The following is a 16,362-nucleotide window of genomic DNA, read 5'->3' on the forward strand; positions in this document are numbered from 1 at the left end:
GGTGGGAGGGAGACGCAAGAGGGAGGGGATATGGGGATATATGTATATGTATAGCTGATTCACTTTGTTATACAGCAGAAAATAACACACTATTGTAAAGCAATTATACTCCAATAAAGATGCTAAAAAGAAAAAGAAAAAGAAATATCATATATTAATGCATATATGTGGAACCTAGAAAAATGGTACAGATGAACCGGTTTGCAGGGCAGAAATAGAGACACAGATGTAGAGAACAAACGTATGGACACCAAGGGGGAAAAGTGGTGGGGTGGGGGGGCAGTGGTGGGATGAATTGGGACATTGGGATTGACATGTATACACTAATATGTATAAAATAGATAACTAATAAGAACTTGCTGTATAAAAAAATAAATAAAATTAAATTTTAAAAAAAAAGAAGATGAGAGTGTGAACAGGGATGGTGGCAGCAGAGGGGGTAAATTTATTCTGATGGTAGACCTGAGAGTGTTTGCTGACAAACTGCATATACGATTTGAGTAAAAGGGGGATTAAACGCATCACCAAGATTTTAGACCTAAATAACTTAAAGAATGGGGTTGCCATGGAGAAAAACTAAAGAGGATTTCATCATCAGGGGAGGGAAGGGAAACCACTTTCAGGAACCCAGTTTGGAAAATGTTACTTTGGGATCAGGATCTTGGATTAGGGAAGCATCAGCATGTAGATGGTTACTGAAGACATGATACTGGGTGAGGTCACTTAGGAAGTAAATGTAGAAGTCTAAGAATTGAGCCCTTGTGTATTCCCATGTATAAAGACTGGAGAGATGAAGAGGAACCAGGAGAGGAGGCTGAGGAGTGGAAGGTAGGAGGAAAAACGAGCCAAGTGTGTATGCCAGAAGTCAAGGGAGAAAAAGAAAAGTGTTTTGAAGGGAAGAAAGTTTTCAACCCAGACAGATGTCGCTGATGGGTCAAGTAAATGAGAATGAAGAAATCACCATCAGTCCAGCAATATGGATGTCACTAGTTATCTTATGAAGAGACACTGTGGTCGCATTTTGGGGGTGAAAACATAAAGTCAGTTCATGAGATAATGGAAGGAGATACACCAAAGACTGTAAGCAAAATTAATTGTTTCAAAGAATTAACTAAGAAACATGCATGTAGACCATCATTCTTTCTCTCTGCCACCCAACTAAACGAGTATTTTTTTCAAAGCTAAACTTAAGTCTTACTTCTTCCTTGAAGACTTCATAGACTATTCCAGCCTCTTCTGAATCCTACAATACTTACATATTCATGCAATTTAGCACAGCAGGTATTGAAACTTTATATAGTTTTCTAAGGGTTGTGAAACTTTACATTAGGTTTTAAAATTCTTGATGGTCTCACAGTTCCCAAAGTGTGCACTAAGTCACACTGGGATGTCACAGGGAACTCACAGGGACACCCCTAGATATTTTTAACTTTTGAGGGAAATAGTGATACTTCATGTTTGTTGGATACCATAAAAACTACTAGTTCAAGATAATTCACAGTTTCAACAAGATATCATGCTACACTCCTTCAGTGAATGATATCACATCTTTGCAAAGCCGGCTTTTCTAGAGTTGCTGTGATAAAAAGCAAGTGCCATGTGGACTAGAAAGTGAGGGTGGCATCATCCTACACAATTCTAAGGTTTGAGAGATTGTGTGGTGCCAAGAAGTGCAGACATCCCATTAGTAAGTAATTGTGCTTATTTAAGAATGAAATTAAAATATTTTTTCTTTCAATTTATGTGTATTATTTTTCAGATGACCATTAAGTTGTTAGAAAGTAAATATTTACTAAGTTGTTTAGACATAAATAGTTAATTAATAGAACTGTTGGGTATTTCTATTGGCCAAGGAGTCTGGTGAAAAAATTACCAAAACACTACAAGTGCAGTGAACACAGAAAGTGTGGAAACCTCTGAGTTGACCACTTGTTGATTGACACCCAAAGATATGGGTGTCAAAATTTAGAAATTTAATGAATACTTTCTGAATGGATTTCTATTATGAGTTACTAACCCTTACCTGGATAAGTGGTCTATCATCACTTGCTCTGCAACAGTCTGTTTCTTCTTCTCTGCAGCCACAGTTTCCTGAGAAGAGAAAATAAAGAAAATGTCACTGTCCATAAGACAGAACAATCCTATAGTTAACGCAAGAGTCCTAAGATATAAGTTAAACACTTCCAGTTTCTTTCTTAAATATAGATTTCTATATTCATCATTAATAAATTCCAATTTTTTAACCTAAAAATACATTTATTTCCAAAAAAATAATACACTTAAATTTTGTTAGAAATCATAGGAGATTTCCATATCGGCCAGACAATGGATGTAAAACCCAGAAGCAAGCAAAAGAGGTGACGTTAATGAATACAGAGTCCACACCAAAAGCCCACCTTGGGTGTTGACATTTATGGTGGCTTACACTTTGGAGGAAAGGTTAGAACCACCCTTGGGTGTTAACATTTATGGTGGCTTACACTTTGGAGCGAAAGGTTAGAACCACCCTCAGGCACACTGATTTAGAGGTCTGTGTAAACAGAAAGCAGATTAGAAGCAGAAGTCACACAGATGCAAAGGATCTGATAACACTGAAAAATGACAAACTAGAAGAGATGGACATAAAAACCATAGGTTCACTGCTTCTGTTGTTTATTTATTTAAAAACTAAGTTGAAGCGTTTCCACCTACATTTTAAAAGTAAATTGGTACTAATTTCAGATGCATTCAAAGTTTACTCACATAAACTTTCCTTTAAAAACCTGATAAATGAGTGCTACCACAGTAGAGTAAACTGTGCCTGACGGTAAATTTAGATATGATGTCACTAAGAAAGTAATTATAAGGAAAAGAAATCCACTGACACCCAAATGGCTTTGGATTATACCAAGAACAATACCCAATGAACCTTAAGTAACATCCATGCAAGTATAACTTCAGGAAAATATCAAAATGAGCCCTATCTGGGACAAAACTTTGCCCTATAAAGTAGCTTTTTAAATTTTTTTTTTTCGTCCTGGCAATACTCCTTATTCTATTAAGTATAAATATCTACACAATAATAGGCATAGAAAATAATGTATATGTGATTTTAGTAAAAGAACAAATTACCAACTTGGGACAGCCACAGAAAATCAGTCCAGCTGGCCCAGAGATTGATTGCAAATTGCTGTCAGTTCAAAATGTATTGATTCTGGATGACTGGCATCCAAATAAAATCTATTTCGAATTTCCCCTCAATGATAATGATAATGTAACTAGTTAAATCCCTGTTTTATTATTATTTAGGCCATCTAAAGCAGAATTTTCTCAACTCTTGAGCCTACACATACTGATATTGCATCAATCCATTACAGGTGTGCCTAAGATTTTAATCACCTGGGGATGTCTAGGTAGCCAGTGGACTCCAACTCCAAGCAGCTTGGTCTGCTTTACTCCAGGACACTATAGAAATGTTATACCTATCTATTTGTACAAGAACTGATCTAAGTAATACTCATTAAGCAATCTCAGTGATTTTGTAAAACATATAATTTAAAGTTGAGATATTGAGAGTCTAGAGCTTTGTTTCCCTTTTCCTAAAGAAAAACTGCTTTATCCCTGCCGTTTTTCTTAATTGGCCTGAATTTCTACAGTTTTATTAGCCTATAACTTTCAAAAAATAAAAAATAAATCATCCAGCTACTTCTCTCTGGAGGAAGGGGTGATGCAGATTAGCCCATTGTCATAAGTAGTGGTCAATGAACATTTTGAACAGTATAAACTAAATTTTTACGAACTCCCAAAGATTCAAGATGATTTTTCCCCAGTAAACATACCAAATGTCAATCTGTGGTAAGAGTGAGGACTGAATTTGCATATCAATGAATATTTGCCTCAGTCCAAATTCAACTGTTGCAATTATCTCTTCAATGTTAAGTCTGTAAAATCTTGGAGGGCAAATTATCTTATCGAATAAGTAAAAATAGCAATAACTTACAGCATCAGATTTTCCTGTACTCCGTTGTGTGATGTAAGGGTTGTCTGCGTAACCCTGCTGTAGGAGGGCTTTCCTATCCAGAGTTGTAAGATCATCTGTGATGGCTTCTGCACCTTGTACACACTAGAGGTGAAGCAATAAGTGAACCCTCATACACATACTTAGAATATTTGTTTTTAAAAAAATAAAGGATAAAATGATCACTGGATACGTCAAATTAAGAGTACAGGCTCTGACAATCAGACTGCCTGTGTGAATCCAGCTCTCCCACTTTCTAGCTAGATGACACCTTTGTGCCTCGGTTTACTCATAGATAGAATGGGAATTAACATTAGTAACTACTTCACACACACGAAAGTGATAAATGAGATGATACATGTCCAACACCTATAAAAGTACCCAACATATAGTAAGCATTTCATAAAAAGTAACAACTATTATAATTGTCCGTTTGAGTCTTTGTGAACTTAATAAATATGGGCACGTCACTCCTTTATAAAATTAAGTTCACAAGTAAAATACCAATAGATGGGGTGTATCCTTTGAGATTGTTAAAATCAAACACAAACAGAGACCAGCCTTGAAAATTCCCTGAGCAGACAATACCAGTTTAGTCATAAAAGCAAACTTAATTTAGCTTATTTTGCAAGACAAGTGAGACTAACTTGACCTGGGTCATTTCTTGCTTATGTCTCTGGAAATCATAAGCAAAACGTAAACTGTTCCCCCAAACTGATAACCACTAACCAATCCCCTATCATTTAAGAAAATTTTCATATTATAACCAATCACTGTGAAGAATAAAGTCACTGCTGCCTCACTACATAAACTGCTTTATAACAATAGATTCCTGAGTCTCATCCTGTGTCTGATTTGAGTATTCCCAGTTCACGAACTGTCTTTTTGGTGTGTGCACAAAACTTTTACTAATTACTACTTCGGTGATTCATTGGTTTTATGTCTGCTATTTCTGAACTTTTGACAAGGATCCTAAAGAGATAAACACAAACACTAAATTTTTCTCTGAATATAAGATGTGCTTACATGAGCTTAACAAAAAATAATGCCCCAATAGGATAGCAACTTGTCAAAAACATAATAGATTTCAAGAGTCTTTCCCCCAGGATTTGTTCTTACTTTAGATCTTCCTTGAAAGGTCACATTCCATCTTCATAATCTTTGCTATCTTCATGACCTTTGATTGCTACATGAAACTTTATTATACATTTGTTTATGATGTGTTGCCTGCCTCTCCTAAGTTCCACGAGGGCAGGAACCTTGTCTTTTTCATTGCAGGATCCCTGGTGCCAGAACAGGACCACATGCAGTGAGCGCTTGCTATTTATTCAATGAATGAATAATAAATCTTAAGTATGTACTATTGGGGAAAAATTTATGAGGATACCTTATAATTTTATTTATTTACCCACTAATATCTGTTTTTCCTAAACAGTGATTTAACAGGCACCAAAAAGATGTTTAACATTATATAAGGTAAATTTAAAAGATTAAATTGACAGATACGTTTAAGTAGAAGCCAAGCTCTGCATTATGTGTAGGTTGGAGGAAACTTTCAAAAGCATTTTATTTTGTTTCAACTTGTTTTTAATCTTTTACAAAAAGGAAACAGTGACGTTTCCACTTGGTATTCAAATTTAACCTCCCCAAATCAGACTTCACAGTGGTCTTCCCCACTCCAGTTATTGACAAGTCCACCCTTCCGATTGCTCAGCTCAAAAGCCTTAGAGTCGCTTTTCATCTTTCCTTTCTCTCAAACCTAAAACCAATCCATCGCCAAATATTCTCAGCCCTACCTTTCAGAATCTATCTAGAATCCGACTCCTCATCATGACCACTTCTTATCCAAGTCTGCTGCGACCACCTTGGTCCAGGCAAGCGTCCTCACCTCTTGCCTGGATTACTGTGATAACCTCCTCCATAAAACCCATCCTCAACAGAACAGAATAGAAGGCAAAGTCCTGAAGTGGTCTACAGGACCTCCATGGTCTGCCTCCCAGCCTCAACTTCCCTTTAGCTCACTGAACAATCTCCTCCCACCTCTCCCTCGCCGTTCCCCCTCATCACACTGCTCCTGATATTTCTGAAACACTCCAGGCCCACTCCTACTTCATGACACAGTTTCTCCTGACTGGCTTACCTCTTACCCCTTTCATATGTGTGCTAAAATGCTACCTGATGGAAAAGATCTTCTCTGATGATCCTGTACAAACTGCTACCCCAACCTCGAGTCCTAGCCTTTCCAGTTCCCTTCTACCCATAGCATTTGTCATCATCTCTCATATTAGATGAACTGATCGGTTCATTCATTCATTTGTTCTTTTTTTTTTTTCTTGCTTACTCCTTAATTAGGTTATATGCTCTGTAAGGGCAAGAATTTTTGTCTGTTTTACTCACTGACTTATCACCAGTGCCTGGAAAGGTACCTTGCATGTAGTTAAACATTAGATAACTATTTTTGAAAGAATAAACAATGAATGGATGAATTAGGGTGATCGTTTCTAAATCCAAAAGGTGTTTTGTCTTTTTATAGAGTTGGTGAAAAAAGGTATATCTGGAATGATTAATAATAAGTACAAGTAATTAATATTAATTTGGAAATTAATATTATTTTCTGTAAAATTGAAGTTTAATAATTTTCATGTTTTATTTAAAGATGTTTCATTATTTAAGATACATATATATATATAGACACACACATATAAGTTTACGTTTTAGGTGGCAAAACAATTTGACAATAAGAGATTCACCACCTTTTTATACTAAATGGAAGGAAAACTCAACACAGGAAATTTCCCTTTAAAAATCAAGCAGAGTGAGAGTGGAACTTTTATTTTACTGTTTGACATTATCAGTTGACTGATATATCAGCCTGATTAGTTAGTAGCTATGGTCTTTAGTTATTATCTTGGATTCTAAATATATCTAACTTTAGCTTTTCTTTATCAGCAAAGAGAATCAATTTACATGTGGCTCCCTTCTTTAAAGAGGGGCTTATGTTTTGGATATCAGGGACCTCTTCTATTTCCAGAGATTACTATTCCAGTGTTAATTCATGTAATAATAATAGGATTTACTAACAGCACGTTTATACAGCAGTTTTGGTTCTCATAATGGTATACATTTAAAAAGACATCAGATAAGTTGCTCAGACCCCTTAGGTACAAGATTATTATATATAGAATATATAGACACCAGGGCTTTTTTGCAAGACTATCAAGAACATATTAAACTTTTAATATGTAGGTTAAATGCAGGTTAAAAAAATCAAAGAAGTAAAACAGGATCTTCTCCAGAAGAAAATATGCAAATACTGGCTTTTATTTATAAAACTCTTTATTCATATTATATAAATATTTATAATCACATGGGAAGATTTGCAAACAATATTTGTCTTCTCTTAAACCAAAAGTAAACAAGCGTCCTCATTTGAACTTGTGTTCAAGGACACCAAGGTTTTACTTTAAAACTATTTGAACCGTCTTGCCATGGAAAATAAAGCACACACTTATAGAAACCTTTTCTATTTTCCCAACATTATTACAGTGATCTAAATGTCACATGGTAGATCCTACAAATAATACACAGCCAGATGCTAAATGAAATTATCCTATTACTACAGATACTAGAATATTATATTTATGTGCATCTGTTTGGATCTGGAAAATTTGTTTTGAAATAAAAGAGACCAAATAATCCCATAACTTTTGTTACTCTTTCAGCTAAACACCATGTGATTTAGTCAGTTCTAAATAGTTCCTACATGCGTTAGAAAAAAAAAGCTGATATACCGCATCTACTTACAATTTATCATTTTTTTACCTACAGTAAAATGCTAAGTAAATACAACCATCGAACCTCCCTGAAAATACATTATTCTTATTAAAAGTTAACTGAATGAAGAATTGTACCTAAATGCTCTCATAAAGTATGGCCAGTAGTATCATAAACTATGTTTTCAAACCTTTGTAAAATTCAAGATTCACCTTTCTGGTATGCTTGTGGAAAGCCATTAAATTTATTATGTTTACTTTGCTCTTATATTCATGAATGGTGAGTTTATACCTAATTAAGATTAAATTAAAGTATAACAGTTTCAGCAATTCATGATCTTAAAAACATCTCCCAAACTGAGCTAGAAGACAATCATGGAGTGATGACAGTTTTAGAATAAAACAGGGTCGCTTTAAAGTCTGAAACCACTTTTCAACTTTAAAATTTAATCTGTGAGACCAACAGAGTTCAAGACAGCTACATCAAAAACAGATATATAATACTGTCTTATTTCCAACCCAAGGCAAGTGAAAAACTACTAACAGAGAAAAGATGAGTAGGTCAGTAGGTCATATAATTAAAGTTTTCATGCCTGAAAATGGTGATAATAACCCATTATGGTTGTTGTGAAGAATAAACTAGTTAATATAAGTAAAATACTTAAAATAGTCCCTGGCACACAGAAATAAATGTTAGCTACTATACTTTATTATGACTAACAGCAAGACATATCAGACAAAAAAGATGTTTCTATAATATGTGTACTGTTTTCTTTAAATTTCATTACTATTTTATAAAGCCTCATACATTACCTTGTCATCTATCTTGTTTCTCAGAGTCTGTTGATGTGTGATATTTGACTTTGTCTTTTGTGCATTTCTCTGACCATGCTGTTTGTATCCCTCTTTCATTTCAGTTTTGTATTGCTGATATTTTAGTTTATATTTGTCTGTTGGCACTGGCAAATTTTCAAGTATTACGTCCTGCTCCTAGAAGTAAAAAATTTACTATCACCATAAAAAAATCAGAATTATTATTAATTTTCCTTATTAACATTAACAGGTTTACCATTTACCTTAGCATTTATGCCTAAGAAACAGACCATTATAATTATTTTCTAAAGAGAGGTCATATTTCAGACATTTAGCTGGTACGGCATCACTGAGCAATCAGAGCACACAGAACTGCTCAGAATGGGCACTGGCCTCAAATACCAGTTAAGCCTGTATCTTGTTTCCCAGCTGGAGATCAGTCCTGGTTCTTTTTTTTTTCCTTTTATACAGCAGCTTCTTGTTAGTTATCTATTTTACACATATTAGTGTAGATATGTCAGTCCCAATCTCCCAATTCATCTCACCACCACCTCCCCCCCACCACCACTTTCCTCCTGGTTCTAAAATAGAGAGAAGAAAAAATGACTTTTCTTTCTTCTTAGGAGTTTTGGATAGGATTTTATTCCTGCCCCAGAAAAACTCCATTGCCAATCATTTCTTCCAGAACAGTCATTGGAATTGGAGATCACTAATATGAGAATCTCTGGTTGCCATTTCTAGAATATTGAAATAGTCTATCTTCTGGTGTTATTTGGCTCCCTGCCACAGTTCCATGGGATAAAAGATAACAGAGCCAGTGGATAAGAGAAATCTAAAAAGAATACGAAGCAAATATATATTGTCCCAGAGAGGGACAGTAGCTCCACAAGGAATAAAAAACCAGTACAACCCTTTGAAAGTGTTGTATCCAAGTCTATACCCAGAGGAGAAGGATGAGGCAAGGCTTCAGGGTGAAAACTGTAACATGATACAGATTAGGGTACTATTCATGTAATTTAGCCAAAACAAGACTGAGGAGATCATGAATGGAAAAAGACTAACAAAGAAAAGTAAGCCCTTTGGTCATGGAATACTGGTCAGAGCGTGTGTTCATAACATGAAATAAAACACTGAATATTGTTTGAAGTATAAGTATGTCCCAAGGAGACACCTTGGAATAAGTATAGTTACTTACTTACTCCCTGGTATCCTAGTAGCCTAAGGTATAAATCAGTTTCAAGAGACCAATTTTATATTGTTAAGCTAGCAAGATCTGATCTAATTTTCTGCCATAATTTTTAGTATAAAACTTGGTATAAACCTGTACTTCACCAATTTTATAAGACATTTAAAAAATACCATTCTTATGTGAGGCAAAAATGTAAAACAAAGTAAAATTATTTCATCAACAGTATTGTTTGAGATGCTAATATACACTATACTTAAACTAAACAAAAGATAGACTGAACATAATGAAATTTATGGATTAAATAGAGTGACAAATGCACACTATAATTCTGAAAGTTAATAATAAGAAATAAATACTAACGAGGTCACTTAGATGATGCTGAGTATATGGTATTTGACATGGTGTGACCTGACATGGTGTGACCCAACCAAAAGCAGAGGATGAATTTGGTGGGTTAAAATGAATATGCACTGTACTAAGCAGCATATATGAAAAATCATCCTAAAAATAAAATTAAATGACACTTATTATATGCTATCTGTAATACTGTATTCAAATGTTTATTATATTAAATACCAAGTAAAAATTACCTCATCATCTGAGTCAACAAGCCTTCCCAAATCAAGTCGTGGGATCCTGAAAGAAATAATCTATGCATCCCATAAGTTTCTAAGATGAGACTTTAATAGTTGAAAGTCATATATGCTATATCCTATATAAACAGGTACACTGAAGCCAATGGTGTGCTGGCTTCTTTCAGCTGTGATAGGCTTTTGTTAAATATTCACTAATTTTTTGCACTGGTTGTTAACAGAATTATTAAAAATAAAATTATGTAAACTTACAATTAAATAAATTATATTAAAAACAAAGGAAATAAATACTCAGAGGTCATCACTTCTTAATAGCTTTACTATACTTCACTATTACCTGTGTTATGGAGGTTATTTATAGCTATCGTATCTGCATGGTAATACTGTGGTGGCATCTCTTTCCAACTCTGTGTTCAGTGATAGCCAGTCAGCCACTGTGGGATTATTTACACAGAAATGGGCAAATGTTATGAATCAGGACTTGATATATTAGTCTGTTGATTTCTGAGGCTGACAAAAGTGGTGGAGAAAATGTTAATATTGCATAGTAAACTTAAAAGTGTATCCTGTCTGTAATTGTCACATAGTGAATAACAAAAAACTGAGGAAATATTTTTCCAATATTCAAAACTATTTCTTGATTCAGCAAAGAAATCACTCATGTCACTCTACAATAAATGAAAATATCAACCAATATTCACATTGGTTAATATTTTCATGTAAAATTTACAGTCAATTTAAAATATACTTAATTTTATTTATAATTATCAAGTAAAATTTATAATAAACTTATAGTATGAGTCTAGAAAACCAGTTTTTAGACATTTTCCAGCACACAACTGTCATCACGGACTCAATATCTCGTATCTAGCAGTGCACCTAGCTCTATTCTTTGTCTGGATGAGCATACAGGTATCTATTTTGTGGAACCACATGAAATTGCTGATATTTGCCCATTTTTAATCTATAAAAATGTCAAATTTATATAGTTCAGCCTAATAAATTACTTTTTAATTTCTATTTTCCAAGAAGCCATGTAGTCTAACATATTTGAAAGAATATAAAAATCATATCCTTCCAAATTTTCAAAAGCAAAAATGTAAAATATATAAAAATTAATGTATTCCAGTTCAAAAATAAAATCATTTTGTAAGATTTATAAAATTGTCATATTCCTCAAGATAAAAGTACAGATATATCTCTCATTAAATCCATTTTGACTATCCCAATAAAAGTATAAGATTTTTATATAAATTTTTAAATAAGTGCTCTTAGCTGAATTTTCTAAAAACAATATTTTAACTTTTTCAGAAAGATATAAAAATAACATTAAAGAAAATTAAACAACAAAAGAAGTATTACTCTTAATCCTACCATCCTATCACAAGGGCCACTTTAATTTTGACATAGTAATTTTCAGGCCATCCACATGCATATAAACTATTCTGTGGTTCACAGTCATAGCTATATGTATAACTTTTCTTTCTTTTTTTGCTTGTCAATATGTTATAAATATGTACGCATTAAGCAGCTCAAATGTGAAGAAATGTGACTTACACAGGTAGGCCAGGATCCTCCATTGCCCTTGATTTGAAGGTCCATCGTTGCTTTAATTTAAAAATAAAAAATTAGAATCAGTATGCATATATCATTCATTTATAATTTAAAAGATAATGTCAATGCAACAAGGCTAATTATAATTTTTTTCAGGAAACTTATATAAGATATATTTAGTAAGCCCCTCCCTAATTGTGCTGAGACACAGAGATAGGACAATAACCTGCATAGGACTCTGCTGGGGAAGACATTCACTCAGACAGATAATGTGGAAAATACATGCTGAGTCAGAGCAGCTATACATAGCATTCGTACCCAACCTAGTCTAGGGAATTGAGGCAGCTTTTTCAAAAATAAAAAAGGAACATTTAAATGGGGCTCTGAAGGATGAGTAGGAGTTAACCAGATGAAGAGAGAAGGGAGAAAACTGCTCCAGCCAGGAGGAACAACTTGCGCCGCACAGGCCCACAGGCAAGAGTTGGCAGTTAAAAAGGACTGAAATCCAGAGTGTGAGGAGGTAGTGGCCAGAGCTGTTAAATTATAATACAAGTTAAAGAACTTGAACCTTATCCCAAAGGTAATGGGAAGACAGTACAGGATTTTAAGCAAGGAAGTGACAAATATATACAGGTATATGTTTGTAAATGTTTGATTTTATTGCCAAAAATTGTGCAAAGACCTGAAAATTACAGTGAGTTTAGCCACCATGGAATAAGAACTATGTATGAATCGTAGGGAAAGCTCAAGTTAATAAAAGCAGGAAATAATTTACCCATAAGCATTTATAGCTTACTTCTGAAATGTCATCTAACGGGTCATTTTTGTTATACTGATAGCAAGTACAGAAATTTTAATCAAGACTGGGCTTCATCACTCTGACAGTAAGAGTAAGAAAAAACAAATTCAGCTCAGTATCAATTTTAAAATGGTATTAAGCACTATCCCAATAAATAGTTAAAATGTAGAAATGTAAAATCACAAGGTGATCATTTAAATGGATATATATATTTAATATATAATAATAAAATAAAAACAAATGTATATAATATTGATTATATTTAATTAATTTTAATATAATATGTATTATTATGTATTATATATGAAACATAGACTAAAATAGCAGCACACTTCTAGCACCCATCAAATATTTTCTTAATTATATTTTGGAAACATTATAACATCATCTAACTTTGGGAAGAAAATCTAAATAAAATATAGCTGTAGTTTTCATAATCATCATGATTATTATTATTCTCCAGAAAATGTTTTAAAAGACTTATTCAAATCTGTTAAATAGATCTATTTAATAATGAGGTCATAGGGATAAATATTTCAGACTGGCAGTTACCTTTCCTATCTAATTCCAACCAAATTGTGCTAGCCAATCCAGAATAAAGATAAATTATAGTTTATAAATCCCTAGGCCAGCGGTCAGCAAACTAGGCTCTGTTTTTATAAATAAAGAAAGGTTTTATTGGAACACAGCGATGCTCATTTACTTACGAATTGTCTATGTGTTCTCACAAAAACAGCAAAGTTGAATGGTTGCAACAGAGACTGCATGGCCCACGAAGCCAAAAATATTTACTATCTGGCCCTTTATTTTAACAGTTGGATATTTTTGTATCCAACAATTTTTGTATCCAACTCATTTTTTTAATGAGTTTTATTTTTTAGAAGAGTTTTAGGTTCACAGCAAAATTGAGTGGAAGGTGCAGAGATTCCCCATATCCCCCCTGACCCTCCACATGCACAGCCTCCCCCAGGAAGGGCTGCTTTGATTCAAATTATCAAATAATTATCAAATAATTCAGATTTAACTCATAATATTGTGAACCACAAAAACCTCAAAGCACTAACTCATGTATATAAGGGAGATGGCTGAACACAGAGCAAAGAGCATAGATCTTGAAGTCAGAAATAAAGTTCAAAATCCTGGCAAGTCACTTAATCTCTAGGAGTCTCAGTTCTTCCATATCTAAAAGCAGGTTAGGCCTCTCACCTTCTGAGATGGCCCACGCTCTGTGGAGTGTGTTTCTCCCAGGGCCTCTCTCACCTTTTGAGACAGACCACATTCTGTCTATGGAATTTGTACCTCTATAAATAAATCCACTTCTTACCTATCACTTTGTCTCTCCCTAAATTCTCTCTGCAACAAGACATAAAGAACCTGAGCTTCAGTAAATACTGATGCCGGCCTCCAGTTAACTCTGGGATGCTTCGAAGGAACCCTGAGACATCTCAGAGAGGAATGTTAAACTAATTCGGTTTATTTGGAACTAAGGCCCCCACTCAGGTGGGGGATGGAATGATGATTTGACCCTCCTGACTTCAGTCAACTAAAGCTTGGACTCTGTCGAACTTTCCCCCAATTATATGCTGAATTCTCCTCTGCTCAAGCCCCCTTATGAATATGCATGTACCCTTAGTTTAAAATTTCCCCAATTTTGCAGTTCAGGGAGATACTGCTTTGAGAAAAGATCCCTGGTGTTCTCCTTACTTCCTGCAAGTAATAAATCCGTCCATCTCCCAGATAGATAGATAGATAGATAGATAGATAGATAGATAGATAGATAAATTAAAAATAAAAGCAGGTTAATAATAATGCCTACCTCAAAGGTTTGTTGTAAGAATTAAGTGATATAAGTTATTGAAACATATATCATGTTCACTGATGAACAGTAGGCATTCAATATTTGAAACAGTAAGAATAGCAAGGAAATATATATCACTTTTATGTATTTCTAAACTAAATTTTATATTTGCTCAATTCTGTGGTGGTTACAGGGACAAAGTAGCTTTAGACTTGCACCTAATCAATGATACACACAACAGTGATATTATGAAGGTTGAAAAGAATAAAAGTCCTAATAATAGAAGCCCAGATTCTCTTCCTACCTAGCTTACACAAAATGTATATTATTTTCTTCTTCTTTCTACCATTTTTATTTTTTATATTTTCTGCAGACATACATAGATAATTTTTTAAATAATAAGAAGAAAACAATGATAAGCTTAATTAAAGAAAATAAAACTGGGACTTCCCTGGTGGCACAGTGGTTAAGAATCTGCCTGCCAATGCAGGGGACATGGGTTCAAGCCCTGGTCTGGGAAGATCCCACCTGCTGCGGAGCAACTAAGCCCGTGCACCACAACTACTGAGCCTGCACTCTAGAGCCCCCAAGCCACAGCTACTGAGCCCGTGTGCCACAACTACTGAAGCCCACGCACCTAGAACCCGTGCTCTGCAACAAGAGAAGCCACCGCAATGAGAAGCCCGTGCACCACAACAAAGGGTAGCCCCCGCTCTCCACAACTAGAGAAAGCCCGCATGCAGCAACGAAGACCAAACACAGCCCAAAACAAATAAAGAAATAAATAAATTTATATTATAAAAAATAAAAATAATTCAAGTAATGATCAATTTTCAAGTAATGATTATCTTCAATTTTGCTGGTTCAACTATTCAAATCTAGAAAATGTTAATCCTAAATATTTGGGAGTATAAGTAGTCATAAAAATGTGAAGAAAGGAGTCAGAAAATTATTTAATGAATCATCCTACTAGAGGAAAGTTATATAGCATACATACTTGTAGTGGCTTCTTTCTTTTAGAGAATGGCTGAGTTTCACTTGTAGGAGACGCAGCAATTCCTTTAACCTCTAAATCTATTCAAGTTCACGTATTTATCATGCAGTGTACTTTGAAAAAGGTCAAAGAAATATAAAATGGTAATTCTTATTCTAATTTTAAATAAGCCATACAAATTACATAATAATATTACATGGAAAGAAATCGGGTGGTTAATCACTTTTACACCTTTCACCAAAATCAGCTTTTTGTGAGGCAACTACATTATGTAGGGCAACATTTATGGGGTAAATACTAGTCTGAATAATGGCCCCCTGAAGATGGTCATGTCCTAATCACCAGACCCTGTGAATATGTTACCTTAAATGGCAAAAAGAACTTTTCAGACATGATTAAGTTAAGGATTTCAAAATATGGAGATTATTCTGGATTATCTGGTGGACCCAATTAATCACCTTATAAAAGGGAGGCAGGATGATCAGAGTGAGAAAGAGAAGATGTCAGGATGGAAGCACAGGTCAGAGAGGAGCTAAGATGTCAAACAGCATTGACTAGGACTAGTACTCCTTCAATGATAAGGCTCCCTTTCCGGGTGATACTGACTCACTATGCAGGTGTCTTTTTTGAAACCTTGAACGAATGTGCCCCTGTCATGATGTTCTTTGTTATGACAGGATATAAAACTGTGCTGAAAACCAGGCTTCTCCAGAGCACTTCCTCAGAGCTATCTGAAAGGATGTCTCCCAGGCTATAGTCCTCAGTTTGGCTCAAATAAAACTCTCTTCTATTCATATTATAGATTGGTTATTGATTGTTTCCATTGACACCCATTTCCATAGCCCTCTCCCC

The 16,362-nt window shown here is 34.5% G+C and overlaps 1 protein-coding gene across 1 annotated transcript in view; it reads right to left on the reverse strand.

The window, feature by feature from the left end:
* CAPS2 (calcyphosine 2) overlaps positions 1 to 15,615 on the reverse strand; it is a 42,377-nt gene extending 26,762 nt beyond the window's left edge. Inside the window, 7 exon segments of the mRNA XM_024122930.1 lie at positions 2,024 to 2,091; positions 3,980 to 4,102; positions 8,584 to 8,760; positions 10,133 to 10,273; positions 10,363 to 10,408; positions 11,923 to 11,972; positions 15,514 to 15,615. Of these exon segments, the coding sequence (XP_023978698.1) occupies positions 2,024 to 2,091; positions 3,980 to 4,102; positions 8,584 to 8,760; positions 10,133 to 10,273; positions 10,363 to 10,408; positions 11,923 to 11,972; positions 15,514 to 15,615 (707 nt within the window).
* Positions 15,616 to 16,362: the final 747 nt, after the last annotated feature.

The sequence above is a fragment of the Physeter macrocephalus genome, chromosome 6, assembly GCF_002837175.3.
Source record: "Physeter macrocephalus isolate SW-GA chromosome 6, ASM283717v5, whole genome shotgun sequence".
Classification (NCBI taxonomy): Eukaryota; Metazoa; Chordata; class Mammalia; order Artiodactyla; family Physeteridae; genus Physeter; species Physeter macrocephalus.